We start from the raw sequence: 14,820 nt of genomic DNA, 5'->3' as shown, positions 1-14,820 counted from the left end.
AGGAGCAGGACTCATGGTCATTGTATTCCTAGGACCTGGTGTCCTGCTCCTCCTTTCAGGCCCTGCACAAGCTAAAATTGGGTTGGTGCGATTACAGGGATAACAAATTTGTATAGGTTATATAATGTTTTCATACATTTACAAAAATAAAATTTTTCCATCTTCTGGCGCCAATAACTTTTTCATACTTCAGTATACGGAGCTATGGGTGGTGTCATTTTGTGTGACTTTTGATGACGTTTTCAATGCTACCATATTTAGAACTGGACCACCTTTTGATCACTTTTCATAGAATTTTTTATATTTTTCAAAATGGCAAAAACAGTGCCATTATATTTTACTTTTTTTCTATTTTTACAAATTTTTCAGACCCTTTAGGGTTCATTAACTCTGGGTTGTCTGATCGATCCTACCATCTACTGCCATATTTCAGTATGGCAGTATATGGGGATTTTCCACCTCAAATCACACATTGTAAATGGGTCAGAATGAGACAGCCTTCGGAAGACCCAAGGCTGTCATGGCGACCGATCGCCGATCCCCGATGATGTCACGTGGAGCGCCCAAGCGTGAATGCCTCAATCTTTTTGAAGCTGCCGGCGGCTATCGAAGGGAAGACACCTGCTAGCACCGTTCGTGGGTATTACTGGTAAGTCTTTGCTGCAGTATGCAGCAAAAGACTTACCGGCTCTGGAGAGGGCCCATGAGCCCGCTCCATGCACCCGACGCACGCCCTACCTGAGGGGGCTAGTAGTTAAGAGGGATAAAAGGTGGTAACATGGTCCCTTTAACTCCATCATAGTGGTATTTCAGGTAGCAGGTCTATAGAGTCACACATGATTTGGTGTGACTGGATAACTCTCTAATATGTATGGGGTGTCCCAACACCCACTGGGGCAATTACAATAAAAGAGATACTGTATTATACAGATACTAATCTTGTATAATATGAGGACAGCAGTAAAGTAACAGCACATTCTCTCCCGACTTCCTCATACATGTACTGTGCATGTAAAGTATGGTATGTGTATGTACTGTGCATGTAACACATGTGCATGTACTGTGCATGTAACACATGTGTATGTACTGTGCATGTAATACATGTGTATGTAATGGAGAGAACAGGCACGTTGTCCCATGTAACATTTGTATCAGTGTTTTGTTTCTTCCCACTGAATCACACATCCAAGTTCCTCCAAGTAACCTTCACGTTTAGTAAGGTGCAAAGTCATCTTAAAACGCAGCATAAATCTAGCACATTCAGCTCAGAAAATCCATCTGTAAGTAACTGGTCATCGATTAGTTAATTCCTAGATCAAGGAGAATAACCCATGCCATTGCCCGCTGTACATTACCACTTTAGTCAGCATCCTCTTTTGTGGCAAAACTCTAGCGACTTGTAAACCTTCTCCTACTTCATGAATATATTCATGTCCATAAGGTGCGAGGAAGCTTCCCACATCAGACATTTGTAGCTCATCTACTGACTTATAGTGTGCATAATAGTCCAGGCTCTCTGCAGCATATACACCAGAAACAGCATGTATGTCAGGATTTTGGAAAGACCAGTCAACCCTTTTAGGTGTACAAGGCTCTCAAACTCTCCTGTGAAGACCAATGTCACGGTGGAAGGGCAACTGGCTGGAGTGCGTGCGTTTGTGTGTCTGGGTGCACGTGTGTATATGTATATGTGTGTATTCGTGTATGTGAATGTGCGTGTGTGATGAATGTTGGCCACCAAAGTCCGAGTTGACCTTGGCTTAGATGCCCTGCACCAGATGCAAAGATCTAAATCTGGATGGAATTACTATGTTATTTTGTCTGGATTCTGTTGTAGATTCTACAGAGGATTTCCCCTTTTCTCTCTGTACAGAGGAGATATCTGCTATGCTGTAGAATTCTAAGAATCTATTACAGAGACATTTCCAACTATGTTGTTAAATAGATTATAAAAGGCCATGCTCTTCCACAACAGGTTATCCATGTGCGCTGACATCGGTTGTGCAGACACGCTAAGTGATGCATTGTATTTACACAATATTTTTGGGTATATTACATGTAACTATAAACTGTATAATGTGAATGATCCCAGCCTCCTGCATCAGCTCTATAGCAGGGAGCTGCACAGGTTACACTTATATAGAAGTATCAGCCTCCCTCCTCTGACAGGTCCTATTAAGAACAGGGCTGCTGTTGTCTACATCTGGACAGCCTGTGATTACCCCTTGTGAGAATTATTACAGCATCGTATCATCAGTGTCTTCTTATGAAGGATAGAACTGGGAGAATGACAGCTGCCAACGTCTGCTGAACGTAATGCATGTAATTCACTGTACAACTAGTGTTTTTAAAAGATGGAAAAATAGATCTGGGAAATCGCAGACATCACATTTCAGCATCCAAAAAAAGCAACAAGGTAACGTGGAGGAACACAAGGAAAGAGCTTGTTTAATCTTCACAACCTGCACATTACAGGCGTAGGTAAAGGGGTAGGCATTAGCGGAGGAGCACTCAGCGATCATTACGCCGCTCTCTGACATGGCGCTTACCTGGAAGAGCTGAGGTAGTGATCTGACCGTCAGATAAAACCAGAGTCCCACCTTGAAAGGAAGCAAATCCCTCCACTGCGGTTTTTCAAGGCCCCTTGGAGAAGGGAGAAAAAAACAGTTTTTCATTATTTTGGGTTGTCTGGAGGCACAGAAATTCCATAGACATGATCCCGTGCAAGGACCCCATTTCAAGCGAACATGTTGGGACCAATATTTTATAAAAATGGCAACTGTGTGATAGAATTCCAAAGAGATAAGATTCAGAGGCAAGAAAAAAATAAATAAAATAAATATAAATTCTATATACCAGTGGTGCTCCAAAGATGGGAGATGGGTTAGGACCAGAGATGAGCGAGCACTAAAATGCTCGAGTGCTCGTTATTCGAGACGAACTTTTCCCGATGCTCGAGTGCTCGTCTCGAATAACGGACCACATTGAAGTCAATGGAAGACTCGAGCATTTTTCATTGAAAGAACACATTGAAAGAACACTAAAGAAGAACACATTGCAGATGTTTGCAGATGTTTTCACTGAAAGAACACATTGAAAGAACACTAAAGAAGAACACATTGCAGATGTTTTCACTGAAAGAACACATTGAAAGAACACTAAAGAAGAACACATTGCAGATGTTTGCAGATGTTTTCACTGAAAGAACACATTGAAAGAACACTAAAGAAGAACACATTGCAGATGTTCCGCACATCTGCAATGTGTTCTTCACACACTATTGTGAAGAACACTGTTCGGCACTCGTGTCTTCGGATAAGTTAGCAGATGTACGGAAACATCTGCAATGTGTTCTTTCCTGTGTTCTTTCAATGTGTTCTTCACTTAAATGATCCTGTGTTCACTGTTTTTATTGTATTCTTCACTGTTCTTCACTGTGTTTCGTTAAGGAAATACTCGATCTCGAGCTGGCGAGATACTCGTCCGAGCAACGAGACGTTTCGAGTACGCTGATACTCGAACGAGCATCAAGCATACTCGCTCATCTCTAGTTAGGACTTATTTTTACTGGAAGTCTACTTTCCCAATGAACAACAATCCATATATAATCATGGCTATGCAACAAAAAAAAAACCAGACTCCCTCTAAGATCCAAATCAGTAAGAGTTGGCAAGTGGACTTTGTAACTAGGGGTTGTCTGTTAGTCGGTCTTACTAACTTCAGGGACTGACTATGATGGCCATCAACCATGACTGCGCACCTATACTCGCACGATGCTGTATAAGAATATCGGATGCAGTCTAATATTATATCCGTATTACTGTAGATACAATGTATATAGATTAAAGTTCCACCCTAGACAGAAAGTGTTACATCCGTAACGATCTAAAAGTCCTACATGTCCATAAAAAGGTCTTTCGGCTTCCGTCATTCCAGTCTGGTCTCCTGATCTCCTAGACTTCCATCATTTCCCTTCGACTCCTATAAACACTGGAAGGAATAACAAACTAAAATGTATAAAAACCACTTGAGAGACAAGCGCTAACCCCGGATCCTCCAACCCCCTAGATATGGCAGGAGCCATCAGCGCACGGATTGAAGTGGGATGTTCTAACCAAAAGTCTCAACAAGTCATTATAGGAAGGCCTTAAAATCAATACAGAAATAACTAGTTTGGAAAGCTGTACAAACAAGCCCATGTCTTAAAACAACATTAATGTCATCAGCGGCTCAGTGGAGCATTACCGGCTGATGTCACCAGAATAGAAAACAGGCAGATCTCTCTCTGATCTCCTCTCTCCATTGATCCGGCTCCTGCCCCTGCTGGGTGAACTATTCAAAAATGCTTTAATTCTCTCTAAAAAGTCAATAGGAAAAAATGGTTTTATCTTTCAGGACACCGAATGCCATTACCCACCGAAGTCTACATCCGCCAGGCACCGCTTCTACGTCACAGGCTCTATAGGGCGAGGCTGAGAACAAAGTAGAAATGTATCCGCCAGAAGCTTTTATCATAACTGTTCATTATCGTCCACCCCCTGAAATCCATGCACAGCGGCAGCGAAGGTCAATCATCTTCAGACACTGTTGAATCAAGTCTCCCAATGACTAACTAGTAATAGGATACTCTTTCCTGGTTATATTCCAGGATTGTAGCTGGACTGCTCTGAGTAAGAGCGGTAGAGGGCATCTAGTTAGATATTACATCAGAGGGGCGGGGGTAATTGAATGCAGAGATCAAAGAACACAGAAGTGTGAGGACACACCCCCAGTGTGCAAAGTCCAGCTGCAAGCCTGGAATATAAACGGATTTTTCACAGTCCGGCGGCTACCAATAACACAAAAATGAATAAAATGACAGAAAACTGGAGGAATAAATGTTGTATTTCAGATTTCAGTATAACCATTTAGACACCTTTACAGTCTTTTATAAGGTTTGGGGTTTATCAAGTAAATTAGAGAAGGTTCCATTTAACACAATGCAAGGCTAACAGTGATTTACATGATGCTCATGTGCGTGTTGCATGCAGCTTATTAAATGAAGGAGAGAGAAGATTTTTTTTTCGTTTCCTAAGCAGCTCCCATGTTGAACTGCAGTAACCTCTTGTCATGCAAAGTAGGGCCCCATTCCCGGGCTTCAAGGAGACAATCCACAATTATAATTCACCAGCAATACAGAGTAACACAGGGAAGATGTGGGCAAACTAGACAATAAATGGCAACGTAAAACTATAACAACGTTGAGATCAAACAGTGTCACTACGTGTCATATACCTGAAGACAGTCTGTGATATAATGAGACCAATCCTAAGGCTTACCTTGTATGAAAACTGTAACTACAAAGAGACTATCGGTTTCTCATGTGCTCATGTACTACTACAAGGGATGCTTTTACATGAAATAGGATATTCAACAAGTGGGCAGCATGTTATGACATAGTGTCCTATCTGCAGGCAGCATGTTATACAGCAGGAGGAGCCGAGCAGATTGTACATAGTGTCCTATCTGCAGGCAGCATGTTATACAGCAGGAGGAGCCGAGCAGATTGTACATAGTGTCCTATCTGCCGGCAGAATGTTATAGAGCAGGAGGAGCAGATTGTACCTAGTGTCCTATCTGCAGGCAGCATGTCATAGGGCAGGAGGAGCTGAGCCAATTATACATGGTGTTCTGTCAGCAGGTAACATTATAGAGCAGGGGGAGCTGAGCAGATTGTACATAGTGTCCTATCTGCAGGCAGCATGTCATAGGGCAGGAGGAGCTGAGCCAATTATACATGGTGTTCTGTCAGCAGGTAACATTACAGAGCAGGATGTGCCGAGCAGATAAGACATTGTACAATCTTCAGGTAGAAGGTTATACAGCAGGAGGAGCTGAGCAGATTATTTTATGTGTATATAATAAAGTATCTAAGGCTTTAAATAATAGTAAAAAAACATTCCTGCATAGAAAACTCAACACTTGACCCTCCAAGTTGGCCCCCTTCAAAATACTTTACAGAAACTAGATTACCGTTCATTTTTCTCTAGCAGATTCGATTTCACTTCTTCCAGAGATTTTCCTCCCGCTTTCTTCTTCTTTTCTTTCTTCTTTTTGCTGAGCAGATCGTCCTATAAATAAGACAGTTACGTGACCATCCTCTCGCCTGAAGTGTCCATATAATGGGAGTCAGTGTTCACATATTCGGTGTAAGAGATGTAGCATCTGACAGTCTACGAAGCTATAAGAATCTCATAATATGAGAAGTTTATTAACTAACACTGTACTGTAAGTGTAACCACGGAAATTTCGGGAGTTTCTTATTCAAGTCCCCATCATGACATGGGAGGTGCTACAAAAGACCCACGACAATGGTGCACATTTACTAAGAACAGTGTAGTCTGTACTATGTGCAGTTTCCTGTGCAGTGGGCGCCAGATTCAGGATTCCTGGCCCCCATTCTTCATGAACCTGGCGCCCCCTGCACTGCCCCTACAGAGTGCACCAACTTTTTTTTTTGGTGCACCTTTAACATAGAGCGTGCAACACAATTCTGGCGGACTCTGCATTATAAAGGTGGCACACGGTCCAACTGAGCACCAGAAAGCCCCCTTCAGTGAAGAAATACGTCACATGAAGAATGGCGCAGCCGCAACACGAAAGGGTCACGTGCGACACAAATGTGGCGCAGACACTTCTTAAATTTCTGTGAAAGAAATTTCCACTAGAAAGAATATGCAAAGTCCGACAGAAAACTGGCGCAAGGACCTTAGTAAATGTGCCCCAATGTGTTTATGTAAAAACCATCTAGTATATTGTAGAGAAAGTACAGATCAGTATTGGACCAGTGGGGTTCACCAATTAAAGGACGATGGCTCCTAGCAAGCAGCTGGTCAAACACATTTAGTAGTGGTCAGGGGCGGTTCTGGTTCTGGACAGAGGAGTGTTGGTTTTTACTTGGTGCTTCTGCCTACCAGTAAAACTCCTTCAATAGTGCGTAACCATAAGCAGCCCCTGCCCATGGCATCAGTAGCACCACCACAATCACAGACAGATGGCATTTATTTTTCATGCTCGGAGAAACATTTAAAAAGATTCTGATTGTTTTGTCTTCCGCCATAAATCCACTAACAAAATATCTGAGGATTAGAAGGTTTTAACCCCATTAAACTAAGCTCCCCCCCCCCCAGCTCACGTATGAAATGTACTTTCTAGAATTCCCTCTTATGTAAAATCTCTGTTACCTATTAAAAAAAAAAATCTTCTCCAAAATCATATGCAAATGAGCAGAGAAGAGACACTGTTATCCTGCGATGAGTCACTTTAGGTTTTGTTCTATAGCATCTAGAAACATGCATCTGGTATCATTTTAAAGAGGAGAATCTCATCTTTCGGGGGGAGATTTATCAGTTTTTCCTACGTCAGTTGTCTGGCAACCACGCCATGTGTTGGGGAAGGGGCATACAGGGACGTGTAATTTTTAAAAACCTGGGAAATTTCATTTGAAGGCTTTTTGGCAAGGGAGCCACACAGCTTGACTGATACATCAGGATGTATCCACCGGGACACTGGGGGTGAGGTAGGTTAGGGGATATGGCCTTTAAAGACACCGGGGCGGAATTTATCATATGATAAAGGAACACTTCCGTCACAGCTGATTGTACAAATAGAGAAAAAATTTACAAAAAGATCCACATGCAACTGTATGTGTCCCGAAACTGTGGTGCAAAAGGCAGATAACAAAACACGTTTCGGTGATACATCCCCCTTAATGTCATAAAATGGAGAGTCCGCTAGAAATAATGATTTCTTTTTAATTCCCATTTCTGATGAATACTCACCAGCTGCTTCTCCAGGTAGATGGACCAGACCACGGCATAATGGCCCACTGTGAAAATAATGAACAGGAGTAATGCTAGCTCGGCATTGCTCATCTTCCTCACCCGCCTGTAATAGAACACAGGCTGTCGCCAATCCGGGAGGCCATTAACCAGGATATCATCGTACCTACGACAACAAAACCATTGGCAGCGATCAGTGTGGAGCCGGGAGAGGAGAAAGTGTTAATCACATCTAAACACGAGGAGATGTTACGAATTCTCCCAGAACATTACAGTGAAATCTAATTTACTCATTTAAAAAAAATTTCAATATTCTGCAGAAAAAGGTTCCAAAATGTATCCCTAGAAAGGCCTTGTGTATACAGGAAAGTCATACAATATGAATAACACCATCATGTATTAGGCAGAACGCCTTATTCTGCCCCAAAATAGTTCTCTATACGGAGAGCCATGGGAAAAAAAAATCTAGTAAATACATTTTTAAAAAAGTATAAAACCTCCAGATAAAAAAAAAATATATATATTTGAGTCTATCGCCTCTTTTTAGGGTCTAGTTTTAAGGTTTTAAGACAAGCATTCTTTTATTGAAGCTACACACAAAGACGCAGCTGGAACAAGCAGGGTGATTTTTGGAATGGGATTGGATAGGCAAGTACAGGTAGTCCCCCGGTTATGTTCAGGATAGGTTAGTATCACCAGAAATCACAATAGGCAAATAGGTCCTTTTGTAACTAGGAGTCATCTGTAATTAGGGTGTTTGCAAAACGGAGACTGCCTGTAAATTTTATTTTCGCTTTACGTATAAAATTTTCAAACCTCAACCTTCACTTTAACCCCTTGCTGCAAACACCTATGGCTAACACCTATGACCGGTGCTGACACCATGGAGCGCATGAAAAACGACGTAAAAAAAGAGCCAAGAAAATGGTACCAATCTGTTTCTTCAATTTCAGTGCATTGAAAATGTCAATACTACCTTTAGATAGTTTGAGGTTGGAGGATACAGCTTGGAGTATCAGATGCCGTCACTAGGAAGCAAAATTTGTTATGCAGAAAACAAGCCGTCGCACAGCTCTTTACACAAAAGGGTAAATAAAATACAAAATTTTAAAGGAGGGGAGCAAGAAATGGAAATGAAAATTTAAAAAAGGAAAAAAAAAAAAAAAAAAAACAAAATTGGTGGGTGTAAGATGTGATGAATTATGAAGGGCTATGCTACATATCTGGGTCTTGCTGAGATTTCCCAATACAGGCGGTCCCCTGTTTAAGTTACAGACAGACCCCTCTGCCCACTGTGACCTCTGGTGAAGTCTCTGGATGTTACTATAGTCCCAGACTGTAATGATCAGCTGTAATGTGTCTGTACTGAAGCTTTATTGATAATCCTTGGTCCCATCACAGCAAAAATTTTGAAACTCCAATTGTCACTGGGGCACAAACATTTTTTTGTCCGGATCTACAATTATAACATATACAGTTCCGACTTACATACATAGTCAACTTAAGAACAAACCTATGGAATCTATCTTGTATATAACCAGGTGACTGTCTGTATACAGCAGTAAGTACCTACAGAAAATAATGCGAACAGACACTTGGAGAGGCATCAATGGGGTCATGGGTATACAAGACCCACCGACGTGCAAAGGCTAGCCCATCCGTCCTGATAAGGGAAGCAATAATTCTTATTGTTAAGAATATGCTATACCCACCATGTCTATGTATAGAGCGCCCTGTATGAACCTTTATATTAGGGTGTTGTAATTGGACAATGCAGACATTAAATGATTATGGAGAAGCCATCGCAGGGGCTCAAGTATCAACAGGCCCAGAGGTGAATTTGGATGGAAAGTAATTTTCCATTTGCCGACACTGGAGCACAGCTTATTATTGGATGAATTTAACGAGATAAAATAATACATTGTTTTCATTTTTAATACAGGGCTACAAGTTTAAATTATATTTTGGCACAAACTAACACCAAATAGTTGAAGCGGGCACAAAATCAATCTGATCGCCAGGCAATATACAATGTGCTCAGTTCCTCCTGCTCTATAACATATTGTATTCTTACTGCAGCATATTATCACTCCACATCAGGCAGCCTGTACTTCAGATTTTTTTTTTTTAATAACAGAAAACCTTTACATACAAAGAGCTTATAAAAAGTTCTTCAATATAGATGAAAATCAGGGATTACAATCAGGTCCTCATGTAGACAGCAGTTACCGAGCGCTCAGCCTTCGTCTTCCATAGAATAGCTGATATCTTGGGAGACAGCCCTGTGTTTAGACGTGGTATAGTATACAAGCCATAAAAATGTGAAAATGTTACCTTCAGAATGCTTTCAGACCTTAAGAACCTGGTCAGAAGCGCGAGTGCTGTAATTGTAGGGGGGCGGCTGACAATTGTCAGTGGTTATTATAATCATTATCATCTACAAGGCGAATAAAATGCTGCACAACCATGGAAAGAAAACGCCGCGCTTCTCCCGACCTTCTCCAACCACGATCAAGCCAAGAGCAGGACTGATGTTATTCCGGGGAGATATACAATGAGGTATCGACTGTTTAAGCACAAGAGAACTACATGTAACAAAAGCTGTCAATCCTTATATGCTTCTATGTGTGTTGTGACCCAATAGAACTCAATACAAGAAGTATGAAACTCCAGAGTCAAGCAGACAGGTGGTCTCCTACTTAAGGACACCCGACTTAGAGACGCGATCCCCCCGTGATCTCTGATGAAGCTCTCCAAATGTTACGGTGGTCCCAGACTTCAATGATCAGCTGTAATGTGTCCAATGAAGTTTTGTTAATAATTTTTGGTTCTATTACAGCAAAAAAAAAAAAAATGTTTGGGTCTGGAGCTACAATTATAAAATACAGGCGGTCCCCTACTTAAGGACACCCGACTTACAGACGACCCCCTAGTTAAAGACGGACCCCTCTGCCCCCTGTGACCTCCGGTGAAGTCTCTGGATGTTACTATAGGCCCAGACTGCAATGATCAGATGTAAAGTGTCTGTTATGAACCTTTACCAATGATCTTTCCATTACAGCAAAAAAAAAAAATTTTATAAAATTTATAAAATATATAGTTTCTACTTACATACAAATTCAACTTAAGAACAAACCTATGGAACCTATCCTGTACAATTTTATTTTATATATCTTAAGAATGGACAGTAGGAATGAGGACATGGTAATTTTCCTGGGTTTCCATAAAATACTAAAGCAGGAAAGCAAACAGATCCCTGATAAAGGGAATGTATGGTATATACAGGCGGTCCCCTACTTAAGGACACCCGACTTACAGACAACCCATAGTTACAGACGGACCCCTCTGCCCACTGTGACCTCTGGTGAAGCTCTCTGGATGCTTTACTATAGTCCCAGACTGCAATGATCAGCTGTAAGATGCCTGTAATGAAGCTTTATTGATAATTCTTGGTCCAATTACACCAAAAATTTTGAAACTCCAATTGTCACTGGGGCAAATGAAAAAAAATTGTCTAGAACTTCCATTATAAAATATACAGTTTCGACTTACATACAAATTCAACTTAAGAACAAACCTCCAGACCCTATCTTGTATGTAACCCGGGGACTGCCTGTATATTGCTACATCCTACTCATTAAAACCAGATATTGTTACATTTCTTTTCTATTTTGGTTTTATTTTCTGGATGTAAACTTTTAAACTGTAGCTTAGTTAAAGGAAACCTACGACTTGAAGTGGCAGGTATAAGAAGGAAATACCGAGCACCAGGTCAGGGTGAGCTGGTGCCGGAGCTTATTTTTGTTAGTGTTTTAAACCGCGGTATCGCGGTTTAAAACACTTTTTAAACTTTATGGCCGCAGCTGCTTCGGCACAGGGGTGTACGCGCTCGGCGCTTACCATGCGCGCGGCTCTCCTTCACTTCCTATGTAGCCGCGCGCAAGGTAAGCTCCGAGCGCGTACCTCCCTGCGCGAAGCAGCTGAGGCATTTCCTTCTTATACCTGCCACTTCAAGTCGTAGGTTTCCTTTAACCACATTCAGTAGCCACATACATTTTATACAAAATTTTGAGATGAGGATAACCAAATTACTGCAGAAGTGAAGATACAAAAACATCAGTAGAGCTGAATTTAAAGGGGTTGGCCACTTTTCAAGAAATCTCTTCCTTCAGACAGGTCTCTAGATGTAGATGTACCAGTGCCTTTACCTCCTTTGATTGCTTCAGACTTCCCCTGTACTCACCATGCTGCCTTCTGCATATAAACACAACTTCCTGTCTCTTACTCCTCCAGTCTGTTCTAATGACTGTCTCACAGGGAGAGCAGGATAAGTCATAACTCTCCTGCATCAGCTCCTCCTATACATCAGAGCTCAGACATGTAAACAAAGATGCCAGGAGTTTATAGACAGCACAAAAGTAAGTAACAGGACTGCTGAATGACTTGACGAACATTCAGGGGTTATTATTAAGACAACAAAGGCACATAGGCAACCTATGTAAAAGAGCAACCAACCCCTTTTATGCATGTATTTTCAATCTTTGTTCTGTGGAATTAATGTAAATTCTGTGCAAAATGTCTAAATTCACTCACAGAAAACAAACATTCTGAATGCCTTCAAAAAAAAAAAAAAAAAACAGAATACAGACAAATGAACTTGCCCCAATCCCCTTGCAGGGTCACATAATTCTGTTACCTAACCACTTATTCACCAATATGGATGGCAAATGAATGACACCCGTGTTGCGGCGTTTCTTATTTTTCACAATCCCCTAGACTTCTATAGGAAGGCCCAAGTCACAAACACGGGCAGAAATAGGACCCGCTCTGTCTTGCTGTAGCCTCTACACATGTGTGAAAAATACATTCATTTGTAGGGGACCATTGAAATTGATGTGTCAGCATACCTCCAGTCAAGAAAAAAAAAAAAAAAAATATGATAACACAACATAATTCATATGCAGCAAAAAAGAAAGGATTGGAGAAGCACTTGTGTAGGTCTTCAAAACGGACGACCCAAAATAAAACCGCAGAAAAGCAGCACTCCATAAAAAGTATTTCTTTATTCCACCATAGTAAAAAAAAAAAAAGTCGCCCTCTCTATGAAGGCATTGATTCGTGTGCCTGTAGCCCAACAAGAATCTTCCTGGACCATGAACTGGCTTATGTCTACAAGGTCCTCTGGTTAACCATTACTCCAAAAATAAACAAAAATAAAAGTAAAAAAAAAACAAAAAAGGTATCAGAATCTGGTATTAATTAGTAAAAATAAATAAAGTAGGATAGTGATACAAGACCTTTAACAAGTTTTAATAAAATGGAAAAAAAAAAAAAAAAAAAAAAGGGTTAAGTACCGTAATTGACAAAAAAAAAAACATGTCCTCATTGTTGCATGGACAGTGCAGAATTCTGAAATTTTTTTTCTTCGAGGCAAAACTGTAGAACCTGTTAACCTAAAATTCACCAGCAGTCATTGGGGATTCTGATCACACTCCGCCAAGAATTAAAATCGGCTTTGAAAGGCCTAATTTGGAGCAACACATTGACCAAAATATTTTAATTAAAAATATTCCGAGTTAGTGGCAAGCCTAATTACAGGAATAGAAATAGGGCCTATATTGTCATGCAGGTCACTAGGACTCCGTAGTAGGTTTTTCTCGAGTAAATTGACCAATCCAGGAATAATAGCGCAGCTGCTAAACTGCCAGTCTTGACATGTAAATCAATTTAAAACCAACAAATGCAGTTGCTACTTCCATACTTATTATTAAATTGATACCTAGTGTTATTTGGAGAGAGCAAGAGAGGGAGGAGAGCCTAGTGGAGAGAGGCGAGAGCAGGAAATAAAAAAAAAAAAAAAAAATTATATTTATGCTTTTCAATTTTACAAAAGTCTTTACAACCGACACGAAAAATGAATTGCTGGTTGGCAAACAAGTACACAAAAAGGACAAAAAATAAACATATTAAAAATAAATGGCTTTAAAAAAATATATATATACTTTTTATTTTTTAGGGTCGGCCATACTTATCTGGTTTTAAATTGCATTTTGGCCAGGTGGGGGTTAACGCGGTATACATTTAATGCATTAGACGCTTAAGAGAGCACTTTACTCAACAATGTCTGAGCAAACGTCTCTGAGGATTAATCCGTACAATCAATTCCCCATTGATTTTACTATCAATGAACATCATGGCTCGCACAACTGTCCATTTTCAGAAAGAAGAAGATAGCTTCCATTAAAACCCACTTTTTGGACTAGAGAGAGACTGGCGGTTAACCCCCCCCCCCCCCTTTAAAAAAAAAAAAAAAATTAATGTATGCAGAAAATATGGCTTATAAGATCTATATCATATAATGTACAGGATTATCTATATTTAAAAAACAAAACACAACCATATGGAATATTTCAAATTTTAGAAAAGGTTTTATGCAAAGAGAGTAAATGGGATTGGATATGAAAAAAAAAAACTCACCGATTCTTTACCGTTGTCATCCTGAAGCTTACTATACTCTTTGCTTTATTAACCTACTTTATATGCAGGAAGTACAGCTCAGCCAATCACTAGCCAAGTCACTGATCTGGCCAGTGATTGGCTGAGTGCTCTAGAAGGAAGTACATAGCAACAGGAAGTTTTGAAGCCGTAATAGTAGGTGTTATGAGATAAATAGGCAGCTTTTTTTACATTTTGGAACAATTACCATACATACTCGAGTATGAGCCTAGTTTTTCAGCACCAAAAAAATGTGCTGAAAACCCAAACTGGGCTTATACTCGAGTAAAAAAAAATATATAAACTCACCTTTCAGGCTTCCCCCATGCTGGCTATTTACTGAGGCAGGGGGCTGGCTATATACTGGGGGATATGGGCTGGCATGCTATATACTGGGGGGGCAGGTGCTGGCTATATACTATGGGGAAGGGTCCGGCAGGCTATATACTGGTGAGCCTGTGACCAATGCATTTCCCACACTTGGCTTATACTCGAGTAAATAGGT

General features: G+C 40.6%; 1 protein-coding gene across 2 annotated transcripts in view; it reads right to left on the bottom strand.

Annotated features, from left to right (window-relative positions):
* DNAJC1 (DnaJ heat shock protein family (Hsp40) member C1) overlaps positions 1-14,820 on the bottom strand; it is a 289,738-nt gene that overhangs the window by 28,569 nt on the left and 246,349 nt on the right. For both annotated transcript variants that reach the window (XM_072154178.1, XM_072154176.1), the window contains 3 exons: positions 7,821-7,986; positions 6,013-6,110; positions 2,550-2,643 (listed from right to left, as the gene is read on the bottom strand). In XM_072154178.1, coding sequence (XP_072010279.1) covers positions 2,550-2,643; positions 6,013-6,110; positions 7,821-7,986 — 358 coding nt within the window. The remainder of the gene's footprint in view (positions 1-2,549; positions 2,644-6,012; positions 6,111-7,820; positions 7,987-14,820) is intronic.

This window comes from Engystomops pustulosus, chromosome 5 (genome assembly GCF_040894005.1).
Source record: "Engystomops pustulosus chromosome 5, aEngPut4.maternal, whole genome shotgun sequence".
In the NCBI taxonomy this organism is placed as follows: domain Eukaryota; kingdom Metazoa; phylum Chordata; class Amphibia; order Anura; family Leptodactylidae; genus Engystomops; species Engystomops pustulosus.
The sequence above is the reverse complement of the archived record's forward strand: the minus strand, read 5'-3'. Positions and strand labels throughout refer to the sequence as shown.